This window comes from Eretmochelys imbricata, chromosome 4 (genome assembly GCF_965152235.1).
Source record: "Eretmochelys imbricata isolate rEreImb1 chromosome 4, rEreImb1.hap1, whole genome shotgun sequence".
NCBI classification, from domain to species: Eukaryota; Metazoa; Chordata; order Testudines; family Cheloniidae; genus Eretmochelys; species Eretmochelys imbricata.
This window is the reverse complement of record NC_135575.1, coordinates 143248043-143262241: the sequence shown is the minus strand read 5'-3', so window position 1 is coordinate 143262241 and position 14199 is coordinate 143248043. Positions and strand designations below refer to the sequence as shown.

Sequence of the window (14199 nt, the reverse complement as noted above, 5' to 3'; positions counted from 1 at the left end):
GGATAGATCCATCAATGGCTTTTAGCCAGGATGGGCAGGGATGGTGTCTCTACCCTCTGTTTGCCAGAAGCTGGGAATGGGCGACGGGGGATGGATCACTTGCTGATTCCCTGTTCTGTTCATTCCCTCTGGGGCACCTGGCACTGGCCACTGTCGGAAGACAGGACACTGGGCTAGATGGACCCTTGGTCTGACCCAGTCTGGCCGTTCTCATGTTCTTATGTGAGTCCGATATCAGCCATTCCACATTTCTGTCTGAGATCGATATCAGGCTAACTGGCCTATATTTAACAGAGTCATCCCCATTTATCCTTTTAAATATTGTCACATTGGCTGTTTTCCCAGTCCTCTGGACCCCTCCCCCCACAGTGTTCCCAGCTATGCAAAACTGGGTCTCAGTATATGAAATTCATATTAATCAGTATCACTTTCAGCTAATATTGATCTACTTATTACACTTGCTCAGGGTGTCTGCTATGTGTACTATTATTATTAATTATTTATATTACATTAGTGCCTGGAGGCCCCAACTGACCTCCATCTATCTGTCTGTCTTAAATACTTATCTGACCCCATTCTGGTAATATCTGAGGACCTCACAATCTTTAATGTATTTATCCTCACAACGCCCCTGTGCTGTGGGGAAAGATCAAGGCCTCATTGTGCCAGGCTTTGAACAAACACCTAATGAGAGACCGTCCCTGCCCTGAAGAGCTCACAGACAAAATGAACCAGACAGACAAAGTCTGGGAGGGGAAACTGAGGCACAGAGCGGGAAAGTGACTGGCCCTCCCAGCAGGACAGTGGGGTGGGAGGAGGTATTGTTTCATATTCTCTGTGTATATATAAAGTCTGCTGCAGTTTCCACGGTATGCATCTGATGAAGTGAGCTGTAGCTCACGAAAGCTCATGCTCAAATAAATTGGTTAGTCTCTAAGGTGCCACAAGTACTCCTTTTCTTTCTGACAGCATAGAGACTATTGCGCCCTGTCTTGCTGTCAGTGGAACAGGGGAAAGGGGTGGAGCCAGCGCCAAGGGGGCGTGGCCTGGATACCCCTGTGCCACGCCTATCCCCAGCTGCGGCTTTGGCATTTGAATACTCCCATACATACCTCTTCTGATCGAACTTACGAGAGTTGAACACAGTGAACATAGTCTCCCTTTCGCTCGTTCCTGCCTGCCTGGCTTAGGGATCCCCAGACAGACTTCAGTGGCCGACCTCCAGGGACCCATGTCCTTCATGAGATGCACCTGTAGGCAATGCAACGGGCCGAGTGCAATCATACGGTTTTCAAAGTGATAGGCCGACAATCGCAGCTTGTCTGCTGATATCGGTCTGCCCAGTGCCAGACAGGGTCAACCCCCTGCCGTCCCCTGGGGGAGCATATTGGCTGTCCGTCGGTTTAGGGTCGAGGTTTGTCAAAGAGTTCGTCATCCCTTGCAAATCTCTGCAGATTGCAGAGCAGACCTTTTAACCACGCCTCTTGATCATCAATGGAGCTGGCTCCGCTCAGCTCCCATCCAGAATGCAGGTCATTCTAGAGTGCGGTCACTGGGCATGCATGCAGCTTGAGCAGACATACCTGAGCTAGCTTTAATCCAGCTTGCTTGGGCCACAGAGCAGTGAGGCTGTGGCCCCAGGAACTTCAGAGTGGGTGGTACAAGCCCACATCGAGCCCTGGGGCTAAGCCCTGAGACAGCTGGGTGAGAGTGGTCCTGGCCTCAGAAGTGAGCAAAATACAGAGACGGGTGACACCTAGGTATTGTCGATCTCTGGGACAGTGTTGTCTCAGTGCTTCCCCCCAAGTGGCTTCAGGAACAGGGCGATAGAACAGAGCTGGGGGGCGGTATTCAGTGAAAGTCATTGTCAGGGGGGCAATTAACTTCCCCCTGTGCCTTTGGAAATTTGCTACAGGAGAACAGTCTGGTAGCAGAGGAGAGGCTGCCCATGACCACACTGAGTGTGGGCCTACACGTAGGGTCTCTTCCAGCTTGGTGCTTTGCATGGGATAGGATTCACTCCAACTTAGAAGGGCCCGATCCTCAGCAGGGGTCAATCAGTCCAACTCCCCGCAAGGCAAAGGAGTTGTGTCACCCCAGCTGCAGATATGGCCAGAATGGCCAAATGGGGCATTATCTCAGGCCCCTGACTCGGAACACGAGTTGTCTAACTTTGCATGCCACAGCACTCGTCCCACAGCGGGAACTGGGAACGCTTTTGCTTCTGAGATCTTACCTGATGGTATCAGTATTATTTTTTGTATTACAGCAGCACTTGGAAGCAGCAAGGGGGATCAGAGGCCCACTGTGCCAGGCCCTGTACAGATTCATAGAAGCCAAGACCAGAAGGGACCACTGTGATCATTTAGACTGACCTCCTGTATAACACAGGCTGGAGAACTGCCCTGAATTCATTCCTAGTATAGAGCTTTTCGAAAAACAGCCTGTCTTGATTTTAAAATTGCCAGTGATGGAGAATCCGCCACAGCCCTGGGTAAATTGTTCCAATGGTTAATTACTCTCACTGTTAAAAATGTACCCCTTTATATCCAGTCTGAATTTGTCCAGCTTCGGCTTCCAGCCATTGGATCATGTCAGACCTTTCTCTGCTAGATTGAAGAGCCCGTTGTTACATATTTGTTCCCCAGGTAGATATTAATAGATACTCAGCAAGGAGCAGTTCCCACCCCGCAGAGCATATATTCTCAGCAGACATGACAGGCAAAGGGAGCTACAATCCCTGTTTCACAGATGGGGAGCTGACTTCCAAGTGGAAGACCTGGCAGCTGAACACTCCCGATTCCCCATTCAGTGCCTTAAGCACCAGACCCGGCTTCCATGGCTTGCCTGAGATAACAGGCATATTTTATTTAAATTGCATGGAGAAATGCACATCCAGACTGGATTTGGCTTTTCATCTGCTGCTGTAGAATTACACCAATATATGGGTTTTATCTTTTCAGTAGCTCTCCTCGGTATTACTAAATTCAACTCTTACTTCACCGGCTGGATTTTTTTCTTGATGGGTTAGAGTTACTGGTTTGTCTGTTTGGGTGCAAATCTAGAGATGCTTAGGTGAAGTTTAACTGGGATCAGAATGCAGACTTTAAAATCGTGTTCTTCTTCCCTAAATCCTAAGTGTTCTCTGACATCCAAGAATTCTCCTGGCTATGTCTACACTTTCCATTGGCAGTTACCAGTAAACATCTTTTTAACTAACTGCATAAGTAAGCAGGTTTCCAGGTGGTTTATGTGCATTTACTTTGTAGAAAATTATTGGCCCAGTTCCCCCAAAGAGGTACGATTTTTAAAAGCAATTGTCAGAGTTTGTTGTCTTTATATGGATATTTTAGAGCTTGACTATGAAACAAGTTTTGCCTTTGAATTCCATACCATTTCCTTAGCTACGGTGTGCTACGTCTTCCTTGGAAAAACACTGTGCCGTGTTCCAGTCCCTACCTTAACGGCTACAGCTCTGCCATGAATGCTTCGCATCATCCACCCCTCTGAACCCGTAACAAGAACGAGATTTGTATCTCTGTGTCTTTTAAGCGTGTACCTTTAATGGCAAGACATGCCTTGGAAACAGAATTTTTCTTTTCAGTAGCATTAATGACAAATCTGACCTGATGCTGGGCAAATGTTTCTCTCATCTCAACGGCACTGAGTGCACTGGAATTATTCGCTTTTCAGGAAACCTTTTATTCCTCTTCCGAACAGCTGATTCTTTTTGAGAAAGTGCCAGATGTTAGCGAGCTGTTTACTCTGTGCAAAGTCACGTAGAGCTCGCTATGCATTCCGCTGGCTCTGTAGTTATCCACGGGTTCAGGAGAAATGAGATTCTTGAAGCAGTGTATCTAAACTTATCTGGCCCCCTTATCATCGTATCTGAGCAGCTCCCACTCTTTAATGTACTGATCCTCACTGCAGCCCAACCGTGCAATTATCCCCATTGTACAGAGGAGAAAACTGAGACTAACTAAGACTAAGCCCAAGGTCATGCAGAAAGTCTACGATGGAGCCGAGAATTCAACTAGGTCTCCCAAGAGCCAAACTAGTATCCTAACCAATGGACCATCCTTCCTCTTCTACCGAACCATCCATCCACCCGTCGCATGGACCCAGGGCCTTCCACACACACGGCTCTCTGCCCAATATCTTGCAGATCTAGACCTCTGTGTAGCCGTGACTTAAATATTTGTGTGAAAAAATCTATTTCCGCATCTCCAACCACCTTGGCATGTAAGCACCATTTACCAGCCCAGACCTTGTGCATGGCACAGTCTGAGCTGGAATTTTCCATGGGCTTTTGCTCGAGGGTTATAGCTGATTCAGAACAATATCCCTTTTTAAAGAATTGCTACAGGGTGGTTGCCTAGATTGCAGGGACTGAGTTCTGTAGGGATTAGTCTGAGCTGATGTTGATGGAACAAAGATTATAAAGTCAGGGACAAGTGTCATACCTGAGTATGTGCTGTGTTTGGGGATGCAATGAGAGCCTTTGGTGAGGGATGAAGCGCTGATTCCAAGAGGGACATATGTTCTTTATTTGGGAAGTTTCATTTGAAGCCCATAGAGGCTGCTCAAGGCTCAGAGCAATCTAGGAGATCAGAAGTGGGTTCTGCTCGATTGGAACATAGACATTTCCACACCAGATCAGATCAGGGGTCCATCTAGTTTAGTAATCTGCCTCCAGCACTGACCAGCACCAGCCAGCTGAGATGAAGCCCTTTCATTCTGGACAGTTATGAAGTCATATGCTGATGGGGGAAGTTTCTTACGAGCTAGAGTTGACTGGGAAATGATTTTTTCCCCTGTGAAATATTCATGGAGTCATAGACTGGAGTCATCGAGTCTGACCTCCTGTTCAACACAGGCCAGAGAACTTCCCCACAATAATCCCTAGAGACGAGCTTTTTGAAAAACATCCAAGTCCCATGAAACCAAAACCCAAACCAATTGTTACGTTTGTTTCCGTCAAAAATTATCTCTGAAATTTGGCAGGTTTTCATTGAAAAACCCAAAATGCTGAGAATCATTGCCATTGAAAATGGAGCATTTGGGGGTTAAAAAAGAAAAGTTTTGATTTTCAGTAGCCAAAAATCGGGAAAAAAAGTCTATTTGGTGTTTTCAGCAAATTTTTGACAAAAATGGACATTTTTTCCCACAGAAATATCCATTATGTCAAAAAAAATGTTGATGGAAATCTTCTACCAGCTCTAACCCTAACACTAGCTCTTCAGAAGATGGGGCATTATCTGAGGCATGAGGGCTGACATCCTGTAAAGTTTTTACTCTAACTCATATGCCAGATATTATTTTTATCCACATGGGGCTTTGCTTTCAAAAGATCACGGCTCCCACCTAGCACTAGAGTTCCCAGAGAATGACGACTCTGTTTCATGACAACTTTCGAGGTTTAGAGATTTGATTTTGTTCTGCGCTGGAATGAAACCGAAACCTTTCAGACATTTCAACGAAACAGAATTGTGTCAAAATGTCTTGGGTTGGTATCAAAAAGGTTCAGTTTTCTCTCTCTCTCTGGAGCTGACCAGAGAGTTCACCCTGAACCTCAGAAACCTTCCCATCAAAAACGTTGTTAATTTTGAGATCTTCCCATGAAACATTTCTGCTTTGAGGAGACAGCATTGTTTCCTGTGAAAAAACGTTTAAGCAAAAAATGGGACCAAAAGAAGTGGCCAGATGGTCAAACCAGGTCAACAGGCCCAGTGCATGATGGGTGCTGACTCTGAGCACTTTTAAAACCTGACCCCACTTGTGGGTACCAAGAGCTTGATGTTCTGACTCCGGATCTCTTTTGTAAGTCTGCCCCTAAATAGCTCATTCTTTTTATATCCTATTAATTTGTAGGGGTAGGTGAATTATTCATAGCAAACCGCTTGCTTGTCTAATGGAGCCCTCCTTGTGCGTTGTCTGTCCACTGATCACAGTTTTGACAATCCTCTCTCTCTTCTGTCTCTCCGTCCATATGGAGCATAGACCCTTCCCCACTGCCTTCCATCTTTGGTCTCCTGCTGCAGCCTTAGCTTCTTCCCATGTGATTTTGACAGTACTGTTGACATTATAATAACTATGCTGTTACCCACTATCTTCTTCTGAATCCATCCTATCATTCCCAAGTTATTTTTTAGTGACCTTGTACATTGTTCAGCGGTCTCCATTGAACTGTTTGCAAGGATAGCCAGGTGTTTCCCCTCGGGGGTTCCAGTTAATTTAGAACCCAGCGACACAGCTGGTCAGTTCTGTGTGGATTGCTTTGCTCCTGTCGATACAGAATCTCAGCTGCCACTGGCTTGCCCATTCCCCTGGCTTTGTGAACCTTTCCTGGAGTGCCTTCCGATCCTTCTCAGATCTGATTGACCCACATCATTCATGTAATCAAGAATCTATTTATAGTGTTACAAATCCCTGGCCCAGAGGACTTCACAGGTATCTCTATGCTGTGTATACACCTTGGCCTCTCTGGACTTTACAGTGATAGAACGCCGATCCTTCTGTGCCCAGTACGGAGCTTCCCCTTAGCTAGACAAACAGGGCATTTGCCTTTGTATTGTCCTTGACAACAAACTGATTTACAAGCCCTATATCACAGTGAAACTGGTTTGGTGAACACCACAAAAGTAGGAGCATAGGGAAAGGGCAGGCCAGTGGTTAGCATGCTAGCCTGCAGCTTTGCAGGTGTGAGTTCAATTCCTACCTCTACCACAGCCTCCTTGGTAAGTCATTCAGGCCTAGATTTGTAAAGGAGATTTAGGAGCTCAAATCTCATTGACAATCAGTCCATTTAGATTCCTAAGGGCTTAAATCACTTTAAAAAATGAGCTTTAAGCTCTTAAATTGGTTAGGTGTTGTGACGCTGTGTGCAGCAATGCCCTAGTACTTTTACAAATCTGGCCTTAGGCTCTCTCTGTGCCTCGGTTTCCCATGTTGGCAATCTCAAACCTCAGACCCCAGTTCAGTAAGGGATTCTCTGAGGCTTGTGAACCTTGCAGGGAAACCTGGAACCAGCGGATGGGGTTGGCATCAAACCCAAGAGGTGTTTGTAACTTGACACAAAAGGAGGTGAAACTTGACAGAGTGTGCCTTGCACTGAAAACTCAGAGCAGTGCTCAGTGCAAAACCCAAAGGCAAAGTCTGCACACAGCCCTGGGTAGTAAACCTGGGCTTTGCTTGGGCAGACCCTTCGCCCCCTGCCAGCTGCAGTCTGGCTACACCCCATGAGCTCCTGGACTGTGCCAGGAATAGCCACATGTTGAAGAGTTTGCTGAAGAGCGCCGCTTTGTTAAGGTAGGGTGAGCTCAGCCGCGCTGCTTGGGAAGTGCACAGTTTAGGTCGGGTTTCCTCGTGACACCAAGCTGGTGGTTGCAGGGTCCTGGCTTGAGGCTGAAAGGTTTACACACAACAACGGGCAGAAGGAGGGATGATCTACACTGCAGCGGGGAGCGTGCCTCCCGATCTGGGGAGACAGACAAGCACTAGCTCCGCCCCACCTAGCGCGCTAAAACATTGCGGCACGGGCAGTGGCATGGACTAGCCACCTGAGCATTGGGGGGAGGGATCGCTCAGTGGTTTGAGCATTGGCCTGCAAAACCCAGGGTTGTGAGTTCAATCCTTGAGGGGGCCATTTAGGGATCTGGGGCAAAAACTGGGGCTTGGTCCTGCTTTGAGCAGGGGGTTGGCCTAGATGCCCTCCTGAGGTCCCTTCCAGCCCTGATCTTCTAGGATTCTGATCTTCTAGGATTCCGGGGGACCAGGCGGGCTTGTACTCTGACAGCCAGCCTTGTGCTGACGCTAGCCCCAGGCCAGCGAGCACGGGTCTGTCCACCTGGGCGTGGAAGCTCGCCCGCGGCTGCAGGGTAGACACACCCAGCGTGCTACTGGAAGGTTATCCAGAGTCAGAACACATGGAAGGCTGTCGCTTCGTTACTGAAGGGTTAGCTCAGCCAAGCCCTTTTGTTACTGTGGGGTTGTGTGAGCCAGGCTGGCCCTGCCGGAGAAAAGAGCGCGGAAACTTTGTATTTATACACTGAAATGTACAAGACCTTTTTAAACAGTGACATTTGATGCAAGCTTGGGCACCCCAGCTTCTGGTTGCATCCCTTTCAGTCCTGTTGTCTACAGGGCTGTTTCCCCTCTTTGGTAGAGGGGACATCAACCACCATCTAGCCAGTTCAAAGAACAGATAACCAGGCTGGGCAGGGATGGTGTCCCTAGCCTCTGTTTGCCAGAAGCTGGGAATGGGCGACAGGGGACGGATCACTTGCTGATTCCCTGTTCTGTTCATTCCCCCTGGGGCACCTGGCACTGTCCACTGTCGGGAGACAGGATTCTGGGCTAGATGGACCTTTGGTCTGACCCAGTCTGGCCCTTCTTATGTAGATACATGCCTCTGAATCTGCCTCCTAACAGAAGGAAAAGAGATGACTGAGCCAGACACATGGCTTGGGAAGAAACCACTTCCCTTCCACCACATACTGTACTGCGAGCCCCGGCCATGCCCTGCCTCTGGCCTATTAATCAGGGTGGATAAAAACAGGTTTTTTTTTTTTTAAAAAAAAGACTCTAAGTCCATGTAAGTTAAGTTATATAACTGCTTAAATAAATATAGCAAGATATGGGGTATCCTCCTGGTTTGCAAAAAGAAGCACCACGTTCAGTATAAAAGCTCTATTTCATTAAAATCGTCGTGTTTTAATGGTTACCAACCAATGAATAAACCTGGTTTTAGGAAAATAACTAAAAAGCACAAATGCAAAGATCAATAGAAACAAAGGTTTCCTGTTTGCTGATTTAAATCAGGGTTAAAATGGGTGATTTAAATCACTTCTTCGATCTAAATCCACTCACCCTGCTATTAATGGGAGCAGCGAATGTAAATCGCCAGGCGCGAGGAATGAGCTGCTTAGATCTTTAATTACCCCCTTGCTTCCTTATCTGTAAGTTTGTCCAGCCCCAAGTGGTGCTGGGCTCCCACTGAATTCAACAGGAGTGTATCCGGACACTCAGCAACTTGCAGGACTGGGCTCCCTGTGGGTTTCACGCTGGCGAGAGGGGCAGGATTGAGAGCCCTGGGAAATGAAACCCACTAGTTATCCCCAGGAAGGACAGAGTGTGGGGCATGATGCGCCCTCCCCCACAGCCCAACCAAAGTATCTCCTTGCCCCGACTCAGAGGAACCAAGCCTGGGGGGCCAGAAGGGGCTCAGTATCTGGGGCCTATTCAGTTTGTCTCCTGAGCCCCCCGTTCCCACCCCCATTTATCCCCAGTGCTGCTTAGAAATGGGGAGGGTCCTGCCCAGCCCCGAGAAGGAAATTCTCCAAGAAGCTCTTGCTTTGTGGGCAAGGGCACTCAGGAACCAGGGCCGATCCCAATGAATCGAGGGGAATTTCCCCCTCCCCAGGTTGCCGTGCCCTCTCCACCCCCCTAGCCCCTCGCTGATCCCAGGGATTATGCCGCTGGCGCCAGAAGGAGGCGCTTTTCTCCCAGAGATCTCAGTGCAGCTCCAAACTGGCCATTAGGCGGTCCTAAGGAGGGGCAGCAGGTGGGTGCCCTTCACCCACCTGCTGGCCCTTCAGGTGAGCTTTGGACCTCCACAGTGCGGTTCATGAGGTCCTGTCCCAGCAGTTATAGCCTCTGTCCACAGCCTGGCGCCGTTCAGCCCAGAGGGTATCGTATACAGGGTTTGCCTAACAGTGGCCAATGCATGCTGCTTTGATAGAAGTTACAGGCCCCAGCATGCATCAGACTGTGCTATATCATGGGAGACGGTTTTCCCTCCTGACCCCAGCTGGTCTGGTGCCCAGGAGCATGAGGATCTGGAGCCCCTGCCTTAGCAGGTGTCACTGCAGATGCTATTCCTGCTGTATAAATCTCCCAGCCTTTCTCCAAGCCTGCTAAGCCACTTGCCGCGCTATTACCTTGGGGGAGGGTCCAAGACCGGCTCCTTGCCCGTGGTCCGGCAGCTCAGCGCAGCAGGCCTGTGCTGTCAATGGGTGCGTGAGGGCTGCAGGTTATGAGGACGCGAGTCACTGCTGGCGCGATTCCTCAATGACATGGGTGAGTGAGACGCTCACTGCTCTCAGTGCTAGAATTTAAACACGCAGTTGAGGTCTACAGTTTGACTGTCCGTCCATCCATCCGTCTGTCCTCACACATACCCCTGCCTCTTCCATCACATCTATCTCCCTATACAGACCCCTCCCTTATCTGTCTGGCTTTCCATCTCATCTCTCTTCCTGGCATCTCAGTACCCCCCTCTCGCTCTGTCGCGCTTCTCTTTCAGGGGCACAGTCAAGTGGGTCCTCGGCCCTTTGGCGTCTAGGCGGGGAGCTCAGAGCAGGCCGAGGGTCGGCCACAGGTCAGAAGCAGAGCGGCAGGAGGTGCTGGTTACTCTGGGGTGGCTGGGCTGCCTGGTTTGGGAGGGAAAACAGAGACTTGGGATTTCCAAGGGCAAGTGTCATCCAGGGGTTGGAGGAAGAGCCTCTGTTTTTGGTGTATCTGTAGCCCACTGAGCCTTGACTCAGCCCCGCTCCTTATTTCACTGAGAGGAGGTGATGTGCTGAGAGCTTCCACGTCCCCAGAGTCCAGCCAAGTCCAAACCGAGGATCTGGTTCATAGATTTTAAGGTCAGCAGATGCTGTTATGACCTGCTGAACACAGGCCAGTGAATGCCACACCCGGATTCCTTCCTCAAGCCCATATCTTGTGGTTGAGCTAGAGTGTGTCTTAGAAAGAGACGACAATCTTGATTTGGACAGTCCCTGATGGAGAATCTGCCATGTCCCTTGGCATGGCCTGTGACAGGGCACGTGGTCAGCTACAGGGGTCAGTTCCAGATCTGGAAGCAGATCCACCAGAGCTTGGGGCTGCTCCGAGGTCTGGTTTGACCCCATCGCTCTCTCTCGCTCTTTCTATCAGGCCATTGCATTGCACTCTGGGTAAATGTGCGGAGCGGCTCATGGGATCCCTCCCCCAGAGAGCTTGGGTCTAAAGGGACGATGGACACAGCCCAATGGGCAGCCCAAACACAGCCTGGGGAGAGTAGATCTGCTGTATCCATTTATCCCTCCATCTGCTACGTCCCTCCCTTGAGCCATGGGCTCCATGTAGCCAGGGCATCTTCTCCCCGGAAGGGACACAGCGTTTGCCAGGGAGGGTCTGTCGCTCCAGATTTCGCTGTCCCCTGGTGGCTGGAGACACCCCATTGTCGCTTTGGCTCCTGGGAAGGTGACTGGGTGGGTGAATCCATTTGCTCTAGGATGTTTAACACATTGTGGCTGTGTCTTTCTCTCTCCTTTCCCATTCCCTCCTTTTCTCTCCCTCCTTCCCTCTCTTCCTTCTGCCTTTCTTGCTCTTTCTTCTTTCCCTGCTTCCCGTTGCGTGCTCTATCCCCATCCCGCCTCTCCCCTCTCGCCTCCATCACCCTGTTTGGCTCTCTTTTCCACTTCGGCTGCACTCTGTCTGCCTCCCCCCCCCCCCGCCCAGGTGAAAGTCTGGTTCCAGAACCGGCGCACCAAGCAGAAGAAGGACCAGAGCAGGGACTCTGAGAAACGCTCGTCCTCCACCTCCGAATCCTTCGCCACGTGTAACATCCTCCGGCTCCTGGAACAAGGGAGACTTTTGTCCGTGCCGGCCCCTTCCAACTTGCTCTCTCCGAACTCGAATCCCATCGGGAGCCCTGCCGGGAACGGAGCCAGCCGGGCTCCCTCCGGCACCACCTCACCCGGGCTGAGCAGGAGTGGAAACAGCCCTCCGGGGACTGGAGCCTTCCGCCTGCAGGTCCCGTCTCTAGCATCCTCCTCTTCCTCACCCCGGCTCCCTGCCACCGCGCTCTGTTTCAGCGGCCCGCTCCTGGGAAGCCTGCATGAGCTACCCAGTGGCTACGGGCTGGGGACCTCTGCCTTTGAGCCTTACACGCGGGCGGAGAGGAGAGACAGTCCGATCCCCAGCAAGAAGCCGAGCCTTTAACTAAAACCCAGGGTCAAAATCGTTCCCCGCGCCATGTCTCCCACCTGGGGCTGGTCTTTTGCCTGTGGACTCTCAAAGGCCGGCGAACAAATGCCCAGGTGACTTGCGTGTGACTGTGTGTCCCATATACACCCTGCCTGACGTGCCCGACTCACTGGGGTTCCCCGGGGAGACGCAGGGGAAAGCACAGCTGGTGGGCCTCGCCCCATCTCAGATTGCTCGGGGGTCAAATGCGCCCCGCTTCAGGGTGCCAGCCAGGTAGTATTTATACACAGATGCTCTGTCTCTTGCCATCAGGGCCAGGGTGGGGAGTGAGGCTCGGGGGAAGCTTTGCTGGCACCATGTGTTTTATTCTGCCTTTGTTTGCCAATGATCCTCGCACCTGAGCAAAGCGCCACGGAGTGAGACTGCGCGGTCGCTGTCTGATCTGTTTGATTGCAGGCTCCAGAAATTACCCAGTACCCTGGATGTGGAGCCAGACCTGGACGGAGGCCAAGTGGGACAGGAAGTGCCAGGCAGCTAAAGCCAATCCCGGATTTTATAATGGGGGGTTGTGATGTTACAATATTCAGGGGCGGGGTGTGACTTGGGAAGAGCAGATCCCCGCTCCTGCGTGTTGATTAGAGAGGCAGTGTGATCTCGTGGTTAGAGCAGAGACATGGGAGTCAGGGCTCCTGGGTGCTATTCCTGGATCTGCCTCTGGGCAAGTCCCCATTCTGTGCCTCAGTTTCCCCATCTGTAAAGAACTTTGTGCTCCTTTGTTTAGGTGGCTTGGGGGAGTTTGGGGAGCCCCTAGCAGGAGGGGGAGGCTCAGAGTCTAGTCTCTTTGATCTTGCCTTAATCTGTCCCTGTTGCACATGGGGTCAGCACTACCCTCCCTTGGTTTGTTAATCCCATCAACATAGCGGGGGTGTGGTTGAAGGAGGAAGCAGGCACCTCAAGCATAATGAGGACTGTACATACAGGCTGGCGTTGGTGCTTTCAGTCCCCCTCTCCCCCCCACACAAGCACTTTTGGCACAGAGAAGAGTGGGACTCAGAGAGCCCCTTGCCCGGATCCCAGCCCCTCTCACCTTTCTCCAGCACTGCGCACACGCCGGGCCTGGGGGCCTCTGGCAGCTCTTCTGCAGCAGTGCAAAGACAGGTTCCAGAGCAGCAGCTTTAAGGATGGACCTGACCGAAATCATTGCGTCCCCCCCAGCCCCAAAAGGGGTGTCTGGTGTTTGGAGCAGCGGCCGTTGGCTTTTGACAGGGTATATACAGCACTGACAGCTTGCCCAGATGGGAAATTAATGGGGAGCCCTACAGACTGTACACAGCTGCTTAACAAACGATCTATGGATAGTCACCGATTTATGTATCACACCAACACCCCAATGTCCATGCCCACTTGCCAAGCAGGATAATAAACACAGCTCCCAGGACGGCTGCCAGCCTGGACAATGTGGCTGCTAGAAAACACGGCTATGCAGGGATGTTAACTAACGTGACTCATGTTTTTACAGCTTTTCTACTAGGGACATGGGAAAAGAGCCCAAGACCCAAACATTTCCATGTCAACCAACAGTGACAGCATGCGGGTGAGTCATTAAGGCCCAGACCGTCAAAGGTATTTTGGTGCCAATGGGAGTTAGGCACCTAAATACCTTGGAATATCTGGACCTAAGCCTTTAGCAAGACCTTTTCTAATACCCTTAAGATCACTCAGATGGTGTCAGAAGATTGAGGCTGGTCCTTGCCTTAAAGAGATGCCACCTGTGGAAAGGTGTCCGAGGAGCAGCCGTGTTAGTCTGTATCCGCAAAAGGAAAAGGAGGATGTGTGGCACCTTGGTCTCTAAGTCTCTAAGGTGCCACAAGTCCTCCTGTTCTTTTCACCTGTGGAAAGTTTGTCAGTTCCAAACAACCCGAGTTCAAAGCAACTTGGGAATTTTCCTCCGTCCACCCATGAACATTTTTGACCCAGATGAAAACGTTCCAGGTTTTGGCTGACAATGGTTTTGGGTGCAGAAAGTTAGCCTTTTTAGTTATCGGGGGTGGGGGGTCAACGAAACGCTCAAACCATTGAAATTGGGCATTTCCTATGGGACTCCCTGCAGGGACAGAAAGCCAAGTTCCCCCGCAGCAAGGCTTGGGTTGAACAGGGTCGAGTGTTTCTCGTTCAACATTGTTTCAGGCCCGACATTGACCCCATGTGCCGCTGGCCATTTCAGTC

General features: G+C 50.5%; 1 protein-coding gene across 1 annotated transcript in view; it reads left to right on the top strand.

Annotated features, from left to right (window-relative positions):
• Window positions 1-11988, top strand: part of VAX2 (ventral anterior homeobox 2) — a 50641-nt gene extending 38653 nt beyond the window's left edge. Inside the window, exon 3 of the mRNA XM_077814714.1 lies at window positions 11506-11988. Within this exon, the coding sequence (XP_077670840.1) occupies window positions 11506-11988 (483 nt within the window). The remainder of the gene's footprint in view (window positions 1-11505) is intronic.
• Window positions 11989-14199: the final 2211 nt, after the last annotated feature.